General features: G+C 50.3%; 3 protein-coding genes across 3 annotated transcripts; 1 reads left to right on the top strand and 2 right to left on the bottom strand.

Annotated features, from left to right (window-relative positions):
- Nucleotides 1-1,054: 1,054 nt before the first annotated feature.
- Nucleotides 1,055-5,690, bottom strand: BKA67DRAFT_659277 (ABC-2 type transporter; the record flags this gene model as incomplete). The annotated part of the gene is made up of 4 exons (XM_046107417.1): nucleotides 1,055-3,641; nucleotides 3,708-4,631; nucleotides 4,684-4,955; nucleotides 5,013-5,690. 4 exons carry the CDS (start codon nucleotides 5,688-5,690, stop codon nucleotides 1,055-1,057), a joined length of 4,461 nt encoding a protein of 1,486 aa, XP_045956855.1.
- A 1,297-nt stretch (nucleotides 5,691-6,987) lies between these two features.
- BKA67DRAFT_536310 (peptidase S28) lies at nucleotides 6,988-8,702 on the bottom strand (the record flags this gene model as incomplete). The annotated part of the gene is made up of 2 exons (XM_046100138.1): nucleotides 6,988-8,535; nucleotides 8,592-8,702. 2 exons carry the CDS (start codon nucleotides 8,700-8,702, stop codon nucleotides 6,988-6,990), a joined length of 1,659 nt encoding a protein of 552 aa, XP_045956854.1.
- Nucleotides 8,703-10,328: 1,626 nt separating this feature from the next.
- Nucleotides 10,329-12,979, top strand: BKA67DRAFT_566932 (putative MFS multidrug transporter). Its single transcript, XM_046102939.1, has one exon. The coding sequence runs from the start codon at nucleotides 10,739-10,741 to the stop codon at nucleotides 12,557-12,559; it is 1,821 nt and encodes a 606-aa protein (XP_045956853.1). The 5' UTR covers nucleotides 10,329-10,738; the 3' UTR covers nucleotides 12,560-12,979.
- Nucleotides 12,980-13,022: the final 43 nt, after the last annotated feature.

Below are 13,022 nucleotides of genomic sequence, written 5' to 3'. Positions count from 1 at the left end.
CATAAACTCGCAATGATACGAACGAATAAACTTGCTGAGCAACTTACCACATATTTCGGCCAGTTAGTTTTGTTCGCAGCCTACCGGACGCGACCCTGCAGATTTGCGTTACTTATACCGTTTGACAAGTGGTGTCCAATCGACTGGTTCGAGCCGACATAACCACTTCATATCTACAACCGCCAGACAGGGTAGTTGAGACGAGAAATCGACTGGGGGCCCAGTGCTTTCAAGTTCAAGGTCGGCAGGTATACTGCTAGTCTAGTGCCAATCTCTCCGAGGACTGATACAGAACTCTTTACGACGAGGCTACAGATGTTACTGAAGAAGTCGTCGAAAAGAGCGAAAAACAAGCGAAGGACAGCAAGTTTGAACAAGTAATGCTAATCGAGGATGACGCCGAGGAATGGCCTCAGGAGATGGGTTGGTACTACCGCGGCAAAATATTCAGAACAATTGATGCCGAAAGCCGGGTCAACTACAACAGTCTTGATTGCTCTAACACATACTCGCAACCAACAGAATCATCTGCCCCGCACTATATGAACATCGGTATCTAGAACAAAACCCTTGTTCACTCATCCGGGAGTACCATGCGGCTGGACGTGAAATGGCAGAAGATCATAAGCCTGGAACGCCGGACAGGGCAACCCCAGTTGTTTGAGTGGTTCTAGACAAGTGGCCAGAAATTTCACCGGGACGTGTTCCTGAATCTGGAGCACGCATACACCATCAACATCAAGCAGCCAACGTTATACCGTGCAGACGAGTAGTGGGCGACATGGATGAATTGAAGAACAGTCATGTTCCAACGTACAAATCCATAATGTTGCGAAATGAGTTAAACATTGACAGGTCTGCATGAAGAGTGAACTAACCTAGAACTATCCGATTGCCGATTGAATGTCGACAGGATACAATGTACAGCGGTTAAGTTACAGGTTTGAGGAATGTTGAGAGTCTAAATTAACTCCGATTTGGTAAACAGTTCTATATCATTAACATTATATAACGCAAAATATTAACAGATCGCTAAATGGTGACATGCAAATCCTTAGCTCTTTTGTTGAGGCTCCTCTCCAGTCTTGCCCTTGCCCTTGCCCTTGCCATTCTTCTTGAACGAGAACGCGCCAGCGTTCCAACGATGCACGCGGAAGAGATAATATGTCAAGACAGCAATAAAAACATTGAAAATCACAAAGGCCCACATGATGCCGAAATTGCGCCACCTGTGTTCCCAGGACATGCCATTGCCGACTAGGAACTGGTCGGCGACCGAGATAGAGCAGTACTGGCACTGCGAGGTGGCGTCTGGGTTCTGTAATGTTCCTGGCGCCTGTGTGAGATACTCGGCGAGGTATTGACCACAGGTCTGGCCTGAGGGCGGATCGAACACGGACGTCTCTGTGGCGGAACACGTGACCTGGCGGCCGTGTAGCTGAGTTGAAATCATACCGTCGATCCAATAGGTGAATGGTGAGACGCGGTACATGAAGATCCAGAAGCCCGGGAGAGCTTGCGGGGCCTGTAGGGCACCACAGAAAATCAAGCTCATCATTGTCAACAAGGTGACGATGGCTCCGGCCGTTTGCGCGTCGCGGAGTGCAGCAACCGTCATCTGAGCGAATGTGGCCGCGTAGACGAACAGCTGGATACAGAACAGAAGAGTAAGACCCTGTCTCTCAGCGCTCTGAATTCCGGCGACCGGGTAGTAGAAACAAGCCCAGGTAAGCACACCCATAAGTACCTGCCACGGAATTTCGACGATGATGTTGGCAATGAGGAACACCTGCCAGGAGTATGCCTTCGATGGACGTTCTCGGACTTCATAGAGGGACCGTTGAGTGACGAACACGGGTTGGATACCCTGTACCACGGAACTGAAGATTGTTGTAAGCATGAAAGAGGCGAACACAACCGTCTGCATGCCTGCCAGAGTGGTGCTAGCTTTGTAGAAAGAGAAACCAACGAAGAGACCGGCCGCGATGGCGAGGAAGAACTTGGAGGCGATATAGCTTGGAGTTCGCCAGTATTGTTGGAATACACGACCAGTAACCTCGGAAAGTTGTGTCATGAACGACATGGCGAACTCGCTATGGCCTGCCGCGTCTGCACCACCAGCGGCAGCCTCGTTCTTCTTTTCATCATGGATTCGACCGATTTCTGCTTGTACAGCTTGGGCTTCAGTGCTGTCTTTCCAAGCCGAGTGCCAGTCTCGGCCGTGACTAGCTTGAAACTTGTTGACGATTTCCAGCATATATTCAGCGGGATTCTCTTCATCATCGCACTTCCTGGCTCCATTGGTCTCGAAGTAGTCCAACAGGGTTTTGGAGTTCTCCCCAATATCTCCGAAGTACACAGTCTTTCCGCCCCTTGCCAAGAAAAGCAGGCGATCGAATTGCTGAAACAGGAGAGCGCTGGGTTGATGCACCGTACACAACACGGCCTGGCCTGCATCTGCAAGCTTACGCAGGAATGAGCAGATAGCCCACGAACTTTGAGAGTCGAGTCCACTTGTAGGCTCATCGAGGAAGAGAAGTAGCTTTGGTTTGGCTGCAAGCTCAACGCCAATCGTAAGGAGTTTGCGCTGCTCCACGTTCAAACCTTCGCCAGGAACACCGACCACGGCATTTGCGAAAGACTCCATGTTGAGCAACTTGATGACTTCCTCAACATAGTCAAACTTCTCTTGCTTGCTAACAGATTTAGGTTGACGAAGCATGGCGCTGAAGCGTAGACTTTCACGAACGGTTGCTGTTTGGAGATGGAGATCCTGCTGCTGTACGTATCCGGTACTTCTCTGGAATCCGGCGTCGAGGGGGTTTCCGTTGACAAACATACCACCAGTGATGACACCCATAGTTGTTCTCTGCGCCAGAACATCAAGCAAAGTCGTCTTTCCGGCACCCGACACACCCATTAGAGCCGTAAGAGTTCCGGGTTTCACCCAGCCAGAAACATGATCTAATAGTCGTCGGGGTTCGCCTTTGATCTCGATATCGTATACTACATCTTGCCACGTGAAGATATCTGTCTGAGGCTCGATTGCCCTCATATCACCAGCGCCAGTCTCTTCTTTGGTCTCGGGTGCTGCGGCTGCTTCCTCATCGACCGCGCCGTTGGCTTTCATGAGGTGGGCGGGCACATGGCCACGCTGATACACAAGGGCTTCTGCGGTGCTGGTCGTGGTGGAGTTGAGTTCCGACGCGACAAAGTAGATTGCCATGAAGACGACGAGGAACGCCAAGATGATACCGAAGTTGCGCCAAACATTTGAATAGTAATACTGGTAGTTAGCAGCGATGTAAGCATCTCCACTGACATAGTCCTGTCCAGCTACGGCACCAACAACAGAACAAATCCAGGAGTCGCCGACAGGGGGTGAATATCCTGGTACAATACTCGAACAAGTAAATTGTCTGCCGTGGAACTCGTTGGCCATTAGAATTTCAAACCCCCAGAAGAGCGGGTTGATGAACCGAATCCAGGAGAACCATGGATGCATCAGCGGTACCGAGATAGTGAAGCCTGTATAAATGACGAGCGCGAGAATGAGAACACCACTGAGAGCCAGTGCTTGCGAAGCCGTTTTTGTGACAGCTGCCATTGTCCTGAAAATGGCGGCCATGGCAAAGGTTTCACTAATAGTCATAGTCAGGTCAGTTTGTCCTTATAGCGTGCGACATGGGATCGTGTCTGATACTTACATATAGGTGATCAAGAAGTAGAGGAAAAATTGAGCGGGCTCACGACGTAGCCCAACCATGAAATAGAAGATGATGTTGAAAAACACGGCCTGGAAGAATTTGATGGGAATGTCGGACACAATACCAGCTATAGCTTCCGTTGAAGGGTGGTAGAAGGCGTACGATGCATGCTTCTCGACAATAGGTCTTTGGTCATACAAGCCGCTGATTTCAGAAATAGCCGTAAGGCCGTTGATTAGAACTGCTAAGAACAAGGCCGACGCCTTAGACTGAAAGCCGGCTGATGCATCCGGAGTGCCATAAAACACAGAGCCAACAATAAGGGCAGTGATGACTTGAGACACCATGGTTGTCATGAGCGCGGACCTGTCACCCCAAATCCGCTGATAAGCTCGCTTGGTATTAAGACGGATTTGCATAGGGACACTGATAATGTATGGTGATTTTGGGCGGACGTGCTTGGCTTGAGCTGCGTTCTTCTGCTGGCGGAGTGTTGCAAGGCTTTGACCACTCTTATCCATAGGATTTGCCTGTTGATAGTGTGCAATCTGTTTCTGCAGGAACTGAAACTCCGGAGACTGACGCCAGTAGCGCTCAAATTCATCTGGTGTTCGTGGCACCTTGTTTTCCATTCCGGGACGTGCTGTTCTCTCCGATGCATTGGTGACCGAGGTGAGAAAGTCGCCGGTTGTCTGTCGTGGAGGGCACATCCAGCCCTGTCGCTCGAAGAAAGCCCTGGCGTCTTTTGCAGGACCGAAATAAATCTGCCGCCCTTCGTATAGGACAGTAGCTTTATCGAAGAGGTCATAGATAGCCTGACTTGCTTGGTAGATGGCTACCGCAGCGGTCGAATCGCACAAGTCGGCACCAAGTCGCAATGTCTCGACGAACTTGAGGGCAGTTGCTGCATCTAGACCTCGCGTACTGTACACCATTAGCATGTAATAATACAAACAACTTATCGAAAGTTACCCACCTGTTATCCCATGCAGCCAAAGGTGAACCAGCTAAAATCATCTCTGCAATACTGACTCGCTTTCTTTCACCACCTGACACGCCACGTACAAAGTCGTTTCCTACTTTTGTGTTATAGGTGTGGCTCAGACCACAGACAGCCATGACAACTGAAGCAGCAAGCTTGGCTCTTTCTTCTCGTGACATGTCGCCGGGACGGTTGGATCCCATGCGTGCCTGTGCAGCGAATTCCATGGTCTGGCCAACGGTGAGATGTGGGAAATGCTTGTCAACCTACATTAGGCACAGTTAGCATCGTATTGATGGTGAATCTGAAGTTTCGATACGTACTTCTTGGTTGTAAGGAGTCTCTCCCTTGAATTCCTTCATCATGACCTTTTGGGAGATACCGTCATAACTAAGCATGGATTTCTCATCCACAGATAGGCCATAAAGCTGTCCGGTCATTGTCTTTAGTAGCGTGCTGCAACCTGAACCTGGTCGGCCGAGCACAATGAGAAGTTCTCCGCTCTTGACCAGGCCATCAAAGTTCTGTAAGATCTTCTTCGGTTCTTTTCTGCCACCACTAAACATCTCGCCGGGTCGCAAAGGCGCTGTCACCATGCTACCGATAGTGTCTTGGAGCTGTAGGGCTGAAGCTGTTCCGGTGACATTTAGGTTTTGGTATGCAATGCCTGTGCGCTTGAGCTCGACTCCCTCCGATTGTAATTCGTGGAGAACCCTTTTGAGCCATCTCGAGAGGTCAAAGTCTTTGGAGTCTGGTTGTAGTCTTGGGTCGTTCTCAGCTATGCTTGTTATTCGGTCTAAACCTGTTGAGGCTCTCCGAGTGCCCGGTCGTCCTGCATCTGATTGGCGCCTCGAGAGTGAACTGGCCAATCTGTGAAGTTCTGCTCGCTCTTCTCCTGGAATTATCGATGTGACTCTTTGTAGGTCTTCTGTGCTATCGACTTCAGTTGAACTGGGACTATGGTCCAGTGTGTGACCGTCGCTACTCCTGCGTGTCGACATGTTGAAGTGTTATTGGTCAACCTCTCTGCAGTGAAGGGGGATGAGGTCTGAGTGCGGATGTTTGAATGAGATGATACGGTATGGCCAAAAGCGGATGCAGGTGCAAGAGTTTAATATGCTTTTTTTTTCTCTTCCTTTTCTTCTTCTTTCTCCTTCTTCACAGCCCAATTAGCCACTACGTAAGCCTAACAGAAACTCAATCCTAAGCCTCATCCGCCGGGCTCGGATTCATTTCCATAACATTGCAGCGGGAAGTCGTGAATGCGTTATAGGCGGGCTCGGGGACTTCGAGGCTCCCGAACAATGACGGTAGCTTGCGAGCTAGCGGGTCGCATTAAAGCCCCCAACATGAGAGCGTCGATCAGCTCAGCTAGTGCTGACCCTAGGGCTGTTGAAGTGCCGTTCGGGTCCCAGATACTCTACGAAACCCGGACTTGGTAAGCCACAAGTTTCATTCTGCTTGCATCTATCAGCGGAGTTGGGCTAACCTAGAAACTCTCCACTAGCCTAGCATGACTGGCTCGGTCTCACCCAAAATCTGTGCTGCGAATTGGATGGAAACAGGAGTCTAGAGCAACTGAGATGGGAGTTGTGAGTTTAGATTTGAAGTAGCACACAGTTGTGCATAATGGGGTGTCAGACTCACGCAGGCAGTCGTCGACCATGACGCGCCTGCTTGTGCGACACAAGAAAATGGAGCTTCGTAAAATGCAATGCGCTCGCGGTATTCGCACTCCTGGCAGCTGCCAAGACTCTGGAACATCATTATAAGCTCAAGCTTCAGCAAGCTAATGCTATGCTAGTAGCGCCATGGCCTCCGACATGCCGACAGTTGAGAAAAGAGACTTCCTTACGTGCGTCATGACCTTGGAAGTTGGTGTAGCAAATGCGAGAGGGTCGTGCAACCTTCAAAGTACCAACCCAGAAGCTGAAATCTCGAGCATGTATCTAGACCAACATTGTGGTCGATCACTATCGCCTTTCTTCACTGACAGATCACAGCAGCACGCAAGGATTTCTGTTTCGTAAGCATATCGCACCACTGCTTCGTTTTTACTGCACGCTCGTAGCTGCATACACGCACTTGTAGTGTATTGTATTGCCAATAGTGAATCTTAATAAGGCCTAGGAGGTGAAGAAATTAAGGTTACTGGGCTACTACTGCTTATAGCTCGCTCTGTTTGTACAGGGTGTGACCCGATCCCTGCACCTGATCCCTGACCATACCTATACCTGTAAATCATGTTAGTAAGTTTAATCGAGCTGTGTTCATCGTCGTGCGCCGTGAGGGATCAAATCAAGGCTGCCCGAGGCTCGTACTCTTCTCTGTCTCCCAATCCTTGAGCCACGCTGTAACGAACTCCACTTCGTACTGTTGGTTTTCCTTTACCGACGGCGGTGGTAGCTGAGCCGTTGTCTCGTTAGGAAACAACCCATTTTCATCCCAGTGGTGGACACCTCCAGAGATTAAACGGAAAGGTTCACTGATTGTGTCAGGGCGCTCTAACCCTATAGCATGAGGTGTTGCTGCACGCCATGGGTCCCACTCTCCGTCAATAAACGCGAGACGAGGGTAACTTAGGCTGAACCCGCCATGCTTGTTGATAATCTCGACATCCGACGGGGTCGTGATGTTGAAGGCCTCAACACAGATCTGTGCATTGTATGCAATGTCAATCGTTCGCGAGATCAGCGGTAGCTGGCCAGCCGGCACACCGCTGCCAGTAGTCAGATATCCCCACTCTGTGCAGTATTGGTAAGGCCAGGACTTCCAAGTCTGAGAAGCATCGGTCGAAGTATACAGCTCTGGATCACTTGTGCCGAAACACACATTCTGGTCAGCTTCCGTGCAGCTAGCCACTGAAGACTCTCGAACATAGCCGATGAAATTTAAGAAGTGATTGGACAGCTTCTCGGTCTCGTTGCCCCAACCACCAGCTTCGATGAGCTCCGTGACAGTAGATCGCAAGGATTCGGTACTAGCATAGACCACACTGTCATTGCCAACAATGGCAGCATATCTGAAGAACTCGCTTGAACTCTGAGTAGGATCCCAGTTATATGATTGCAGGTACCCCAGACCATTGGTCAAGGTACTGGCGAAATCTGCATCCTTTGTCACGCCGCCGAGACCGAAGACCTCCTTCAATTTCTGAGGGTATTCGGTGCCGTTCTTGCCAATGAGAATGTTATCGACCACGTTGGTTACCTTCTGAGTAGCCTCTATCCCGGCCGTGGGGCCATAAATGCGGGCAGCCTCGAAATACTGCCAGTAATCGTAGATAGCTTCGGTAACGGCAGACGAAGCAATGGATCCGAAGTACACATCAGGATACAGCTTCCGAAGAATAGCAACGAAAGCTCCGGCGTAGGAGCCACCGTATGCGATGTAAGCAGTGTTGTTTGGGTTGATGTCATAGCTCTCCAAACCTGGGAACTTCCCATTCTGCGCAAAGTAGACAGCATCTGCTAATGCTTGGTCGGTAGACAGAAATCGCATACTCTCGGTGCGTGTATCATTGACAGGCCAGCTGGTTCCGTAGTATCTGTGCTCCAGAACGACACCGATGCCGTTTGTCGCATTGGCTATCTGGGCCACTACTCCTTTCTGAATGAAAGGCAAACGACCAGTGCCAGATGTTTCACCACCAGCTAGCACAATGACCGGCCCGCCCGGCTTGTAGTATCTTGCATCGAACCAATATCGCATGTTGTAGAAGCCGTCCGAATGAGGCTCATATCGAGAGTCATTGTGAAAATGGTCGATCGGCGTGGAGAGGGTATAAGCAGGGTACGTTGCGGCGATCTGGGCCTCTTCTACAGAGAAAGTGTTGTGTGCTTCCGCCTGTAGCCGATTAGCATGCAACCTGGGAGTCATGTAATAATGCCTACAGTACTTACCTGCTTGCGTAGTTGACTGGCGGGCACAGGAAGTGAGCCAAGACCTAGCTGAACAGCCTGGGCGAGCAGTGGCAGCGAGAGCAGACTCGCCGTGATTCCGTGGCGAACCATTATTGGTGTTGATACGCTATACTGGTGATCCGACTTGCGGCAGTGAAGACGGACCAAGTCTTCTCAGGTTAATTGGGAGGATAACGTACCTATAGAGCACCGGGACTGAGGAGCAACTGCTGATGTAACGTTCAGTGGTTGCCGCAATGATCTGCTGAGTTCTGCAATGCTACGCGCCGGCAGTGGTTGATTTTGAAAAGCCGTTACGAGGTTACCGTGGACTGTAGATCTCTAGTGATCACGACAGTTGCCGCCACATTTAGCTGTACGGCACTTGCCCAGTCGGGATTATGAACTTCATCCCATCGGAAACAGCTCTGGGCGAGCTAGATTCAAGACGGAAGGTCAGATGCTATGAGGCGATCTCGGACAGGGCAGGTCTCAGCCGATCAGCCTGCAGCGTAACCGTTGCGCGGGTGGCTGGCCTACAGTGCCGCTAAACCTTATGCTACCTCGCGTGAAGAGAACACCTGATTCAGGTGCTTGGTAGATAATACCCAGGCCTGATTCGTCCTCGCGAAAGTATGCAGCATACTTTCAATGCTAACCTTAGGTATGTGTATAGTCGTCACTGCTTAGCCAGGCCATTGGTGTCACCTACCCTCTTTATACTCCTTCATTGAAACGGGTAAATGATAGCTCGCATGGGCCGCGTCTATTTGCGCTTCGAACCGCCTCAACAAAGTACAAGACGGATATGGCAAGTAAGTTGTCAACAATCTAAAACTCGACACAACAAGAGCCATGTTACAACCTCGGCTCGTCTCACAAATCAGCTAAACAGTACACATACGCGTTCGACAATCGTCTGGCTTCAATTTGACTTCCTTCAGCACTGAACAAAGCCATCAACGATTTATGGCTACCTAGTCTGGCGATCTCCCGGACTTGGGGAGTCTGAGCCGATCACGCAGGGCACAACGGATCTAATCTTATCTCCACGGTTCTGCGGTCCTCCCGCGAAGCATGGCAAACCCGACCGTAAGCTCCATTCAAGCAGTCGTGTGCCTGGTGCCAAGATTGAGGGCCGAAACTTGGGTTTGCCTAGCGAGTCTAGAATTGAGTGCTTATGAATCATCCCGAACCCTCGGTATCGTCGAATAATAGTGTCGGTTCGAGAACAATTCCAATAAGCCCAGGAGATTGGGACGGAGTTCGGGTTCGCAGTTGCATGCCGTCTGACGTTAGTCTAGTCGGGCTGAAGCGTCATCAGGGGTGCGCTCTACATAGTTAGACCGGCCTTAAACTCCAGCGCCGATTCAAGACAGTGCGGGCCTCGTGTTCGTGCATGATCACACTTCTTGGGGAATGCTTCGTCTTCAGTAGTCTTGATATACAAGATGCTGCTTGAGGACCTTGAAATACTTGAACATCTCATCACCAATGAAGTTGTACTCAACCAGCCCAGCAGTGACTAATTACACAGCGGCGGTTTTTTTTTTTTTTTTTTCGTTTGTGGATTACAATTTTAAATAAATGATCTTGAAGGCGCGTCAACCGAGGAGCCTCGGCAGGCTGGACTTAGCAGCCGCCCTTAGCTGATAAGCGTGGGGCCGACCTGTATAATTTTCATAAACGTGCAGGCCGGAGGACCCATAAACCGGGGTGATGACGTCGCGCACTGGCGTTCAAACGGACGTTTTCACCAAAATTTCACAAATTCTAAAGTCCGGACCCGTAATGGTTGCATCTTAAAGTGCCCAAAATGGGAAAAGGGTCGGTGCCATTATGCTATCTTCCCCGATCCCGTCGGATTCGCTTTTATCGTGCTGGGCTGATTCAGATTTTTGTGAAATCGCCTGATTGCTCAGCAGTTTTGAATCCCGTAGACCGTGGTATATTATACCTCAAGGCCCCTGGCGCAACCCTTTTCCTTGTAGAGTTTCCATATCTCGATATTTCTAATCACTAATCTAGCGATCGCAAGGATTGTCTCTTTCGATTCTGTCTATACCATCTGTTTAATAGACCAACAGTTTTCAACGACAACTGACTATATTCATCTAAGCCGGCGAATCCAACCAAACCGTATCAACATGGCCGACGAGAAGTCGGGCGAGAGGGGGGCAGTCGAGCACTCGCTCCCAACCCGAATCCCATTCTGGAGAAAGGTTGTCGACCAGGCTGGAATCACGGAATCAGTTATGAACCATCCTTACCCTGGCTCAGGCACAGCTGAGGACCCATACACGGTGATATGGATTCCAGGCGACGAGAGAAACCCTCAAAACTTCAGTGCGGGTACAAAGTGGTCCATCACCTTCGTTGTGGCCCTCGCGACACTCGCAGTCGCTCTGGTGTCCTCTGCGTACACCGGTGGACTGAAACAAATTATCATGGAGTTCGGCATCAGCCAAGAATTATCGGTGCTGGGTGTATCGCTTTTCGTTGTTGGTTTCGCGGTTGGCCCGCTTTTGTGGGCGCCGCTGAGTGAGGTATTCGGCCGACAAATCCTTTTCTTTGTGACGTATGCAGCCTTGACTGCTTTCAACGCTGGCTGTGCCGGTGCTCAGAATTCGTGGTCCCTCATCATCCTGCGATTCTTTGCTGGCGCTTTCGGCTCTTCACCTCTGACCAATGCGGGAGGCGTCATTGCAGATATGTTCTCAGCGGCCGAGCGTGGCCTAGCAACAAGTCTTTTTGCCGCCGCTCCTTTCCTGGGACCAGTTCTCGGCCCTATCATTGGTGGTTTTCTGGGAGAATCCGCAGGTTGGCGATGGGTCATGGGTTTCCTTGCAGCTTTCTCGGGTCTCTTCTGGATCGTCGGCACGCTCTTCGTGCCCGAGACCTACGCACCCGTGCTTCTGCGCAAACGTGCCGCAAAGATGTCGCAGCTTACCGGCAAGCACTACGTTAGCAAGATTGATGCTGATCGTGGCAAGGTTACTCTAGGACAATCGCTCAAGACTGCCTTGTCACGCCCATGGATCCTGCTTTTCAGAGAGCCGATCGTGCTGTTGCTGTCCATCTACATGGCCATCATCTACGGAACGCTATATATGCTTTTCGCTGCCTTCCCCATTGTTTACCAGCAGTACAGAGGCTGGAGTCAGGGTATTGGTGGACTCGCCTTCCTTGGAATTATGGTGGGCATGGTCTTCTCTGTCACCTACAGCATCTTCGACAACAAGCGCTACATCAAGACCGAGCAAAAGCACAACGGTTTCGCACCTCCTGAGGCCCGTCTCCCACCTGCCATGATCGGCTCTATTGCACTTCCCATCGGACTGTTCTGGTTCGCGTGGACCAACTACCCTTCCATTCACTGGATGGCTAGTATTGCCGCAGGTGTGCCCTTCGGATTCGGCATGGTGCTAGTATTCCTCAGTATCCTAAACTACCTCATCGACTCCTATACAATCTTCGCCGCCTCCGTCCTGGCAGCTAACGCCGTCCTTCGTTCTCTTTTCGGAGCTGCCTTCCCACTTTTCACCACCTACATGTACAAAGACCTCGGTATTCACTGGGCTTCGACGATTCCGGCTTTCTTGGCTCTGATCTGCGTGCCCTTCCCATTCCTCTTCTACAAGTATGGTCCGGCCATCCGCCAGAGATGTCACTACGCCGCGGAGTCTGAAGCGTTCATGCGCAAGCTCAAGCAAGAGGAGCAGGATGAAGCAAACTACCAGGGCCCAACTTCCGGTAGCGACGATGAGGAGGAGGAGCACGAAGGTTCGGAGAACACTCTCACGCCATCTCAATCGGCTGCTGGACACTCTACCAGAAGATCCTCGCTAGCGCGTGTGCAAAGCCACACGCTGCGGAGATATGAAAGCAATCCTTATGATGTTGACAGAGTTAACACCAAGGACGAGGATTTTGCTGTGAGGCCGAAGTCTAGAGCCTCGAAAGTCTAACGGTATTTGGACTGGTGATCTGGGATAGAATTGATTCCTGTTTGGTTTTTTACTCTACGCATTGGATGCACAGCGAAGGCGTCGATCTGATTTAGCATGTGGGCATTTGGGGTGATGTTTTATACCATCAAAAGTTGTGATTTTTATAGATATACCATACCACTTAATTAAATCATCAGTATTCACTGAATGGTCTTTCTGAAAAACAACTGGGATAGGTCTGATCCTCGTTCAGATACACATGCAATGGATTCCCTCTGCGTTTTGTACAGTCACGTTTCAGTCATATGGAGTAATTTTAGGAACAAAGAACACGATCTTCATCACTGGCTCATTGTAGCGAACTTGGCACTGGATAATAGATAGCTCAGGGTGGTATTTAGCGTGATTGTCCACCATCCCCAATGTAATATATTTGCAGGGATTATGCCTCAGATTGGCGTGGTGTGACGGATGTTTGCAT

The sequence above is a fragment of the Truncatella angustata genome (genome assembly GCF_020726525.1).
Source record: "Truncatella angustata strain MPI-SDFR-AT-0073 chromosome Unknown BKA67scaffold_5, whole genome shotgun sequence".
Taxonomy (NCBI): Eukaryota; Fungi; Ascomycota; class Sordariomycetes; order Amphisphaeriales; family Sporocadaceae; genus Truncatella; species Truncatella angustata.
The sequence above is the reverse complement of the archived record's forward strand: the minus strand, read 5'-3'. Positions and strand labels throughout refer to the sequence as shown.

Coding starts and splice junctions, on each gene's coding strand:
- BKA67DRAFT_566932 (XM_046102939.1), top strand. CDS start 10,739: ATGGCCGACGAGAAGTCGGGCGAGAGGGGGGCAGTCGAGCACTCGCTC.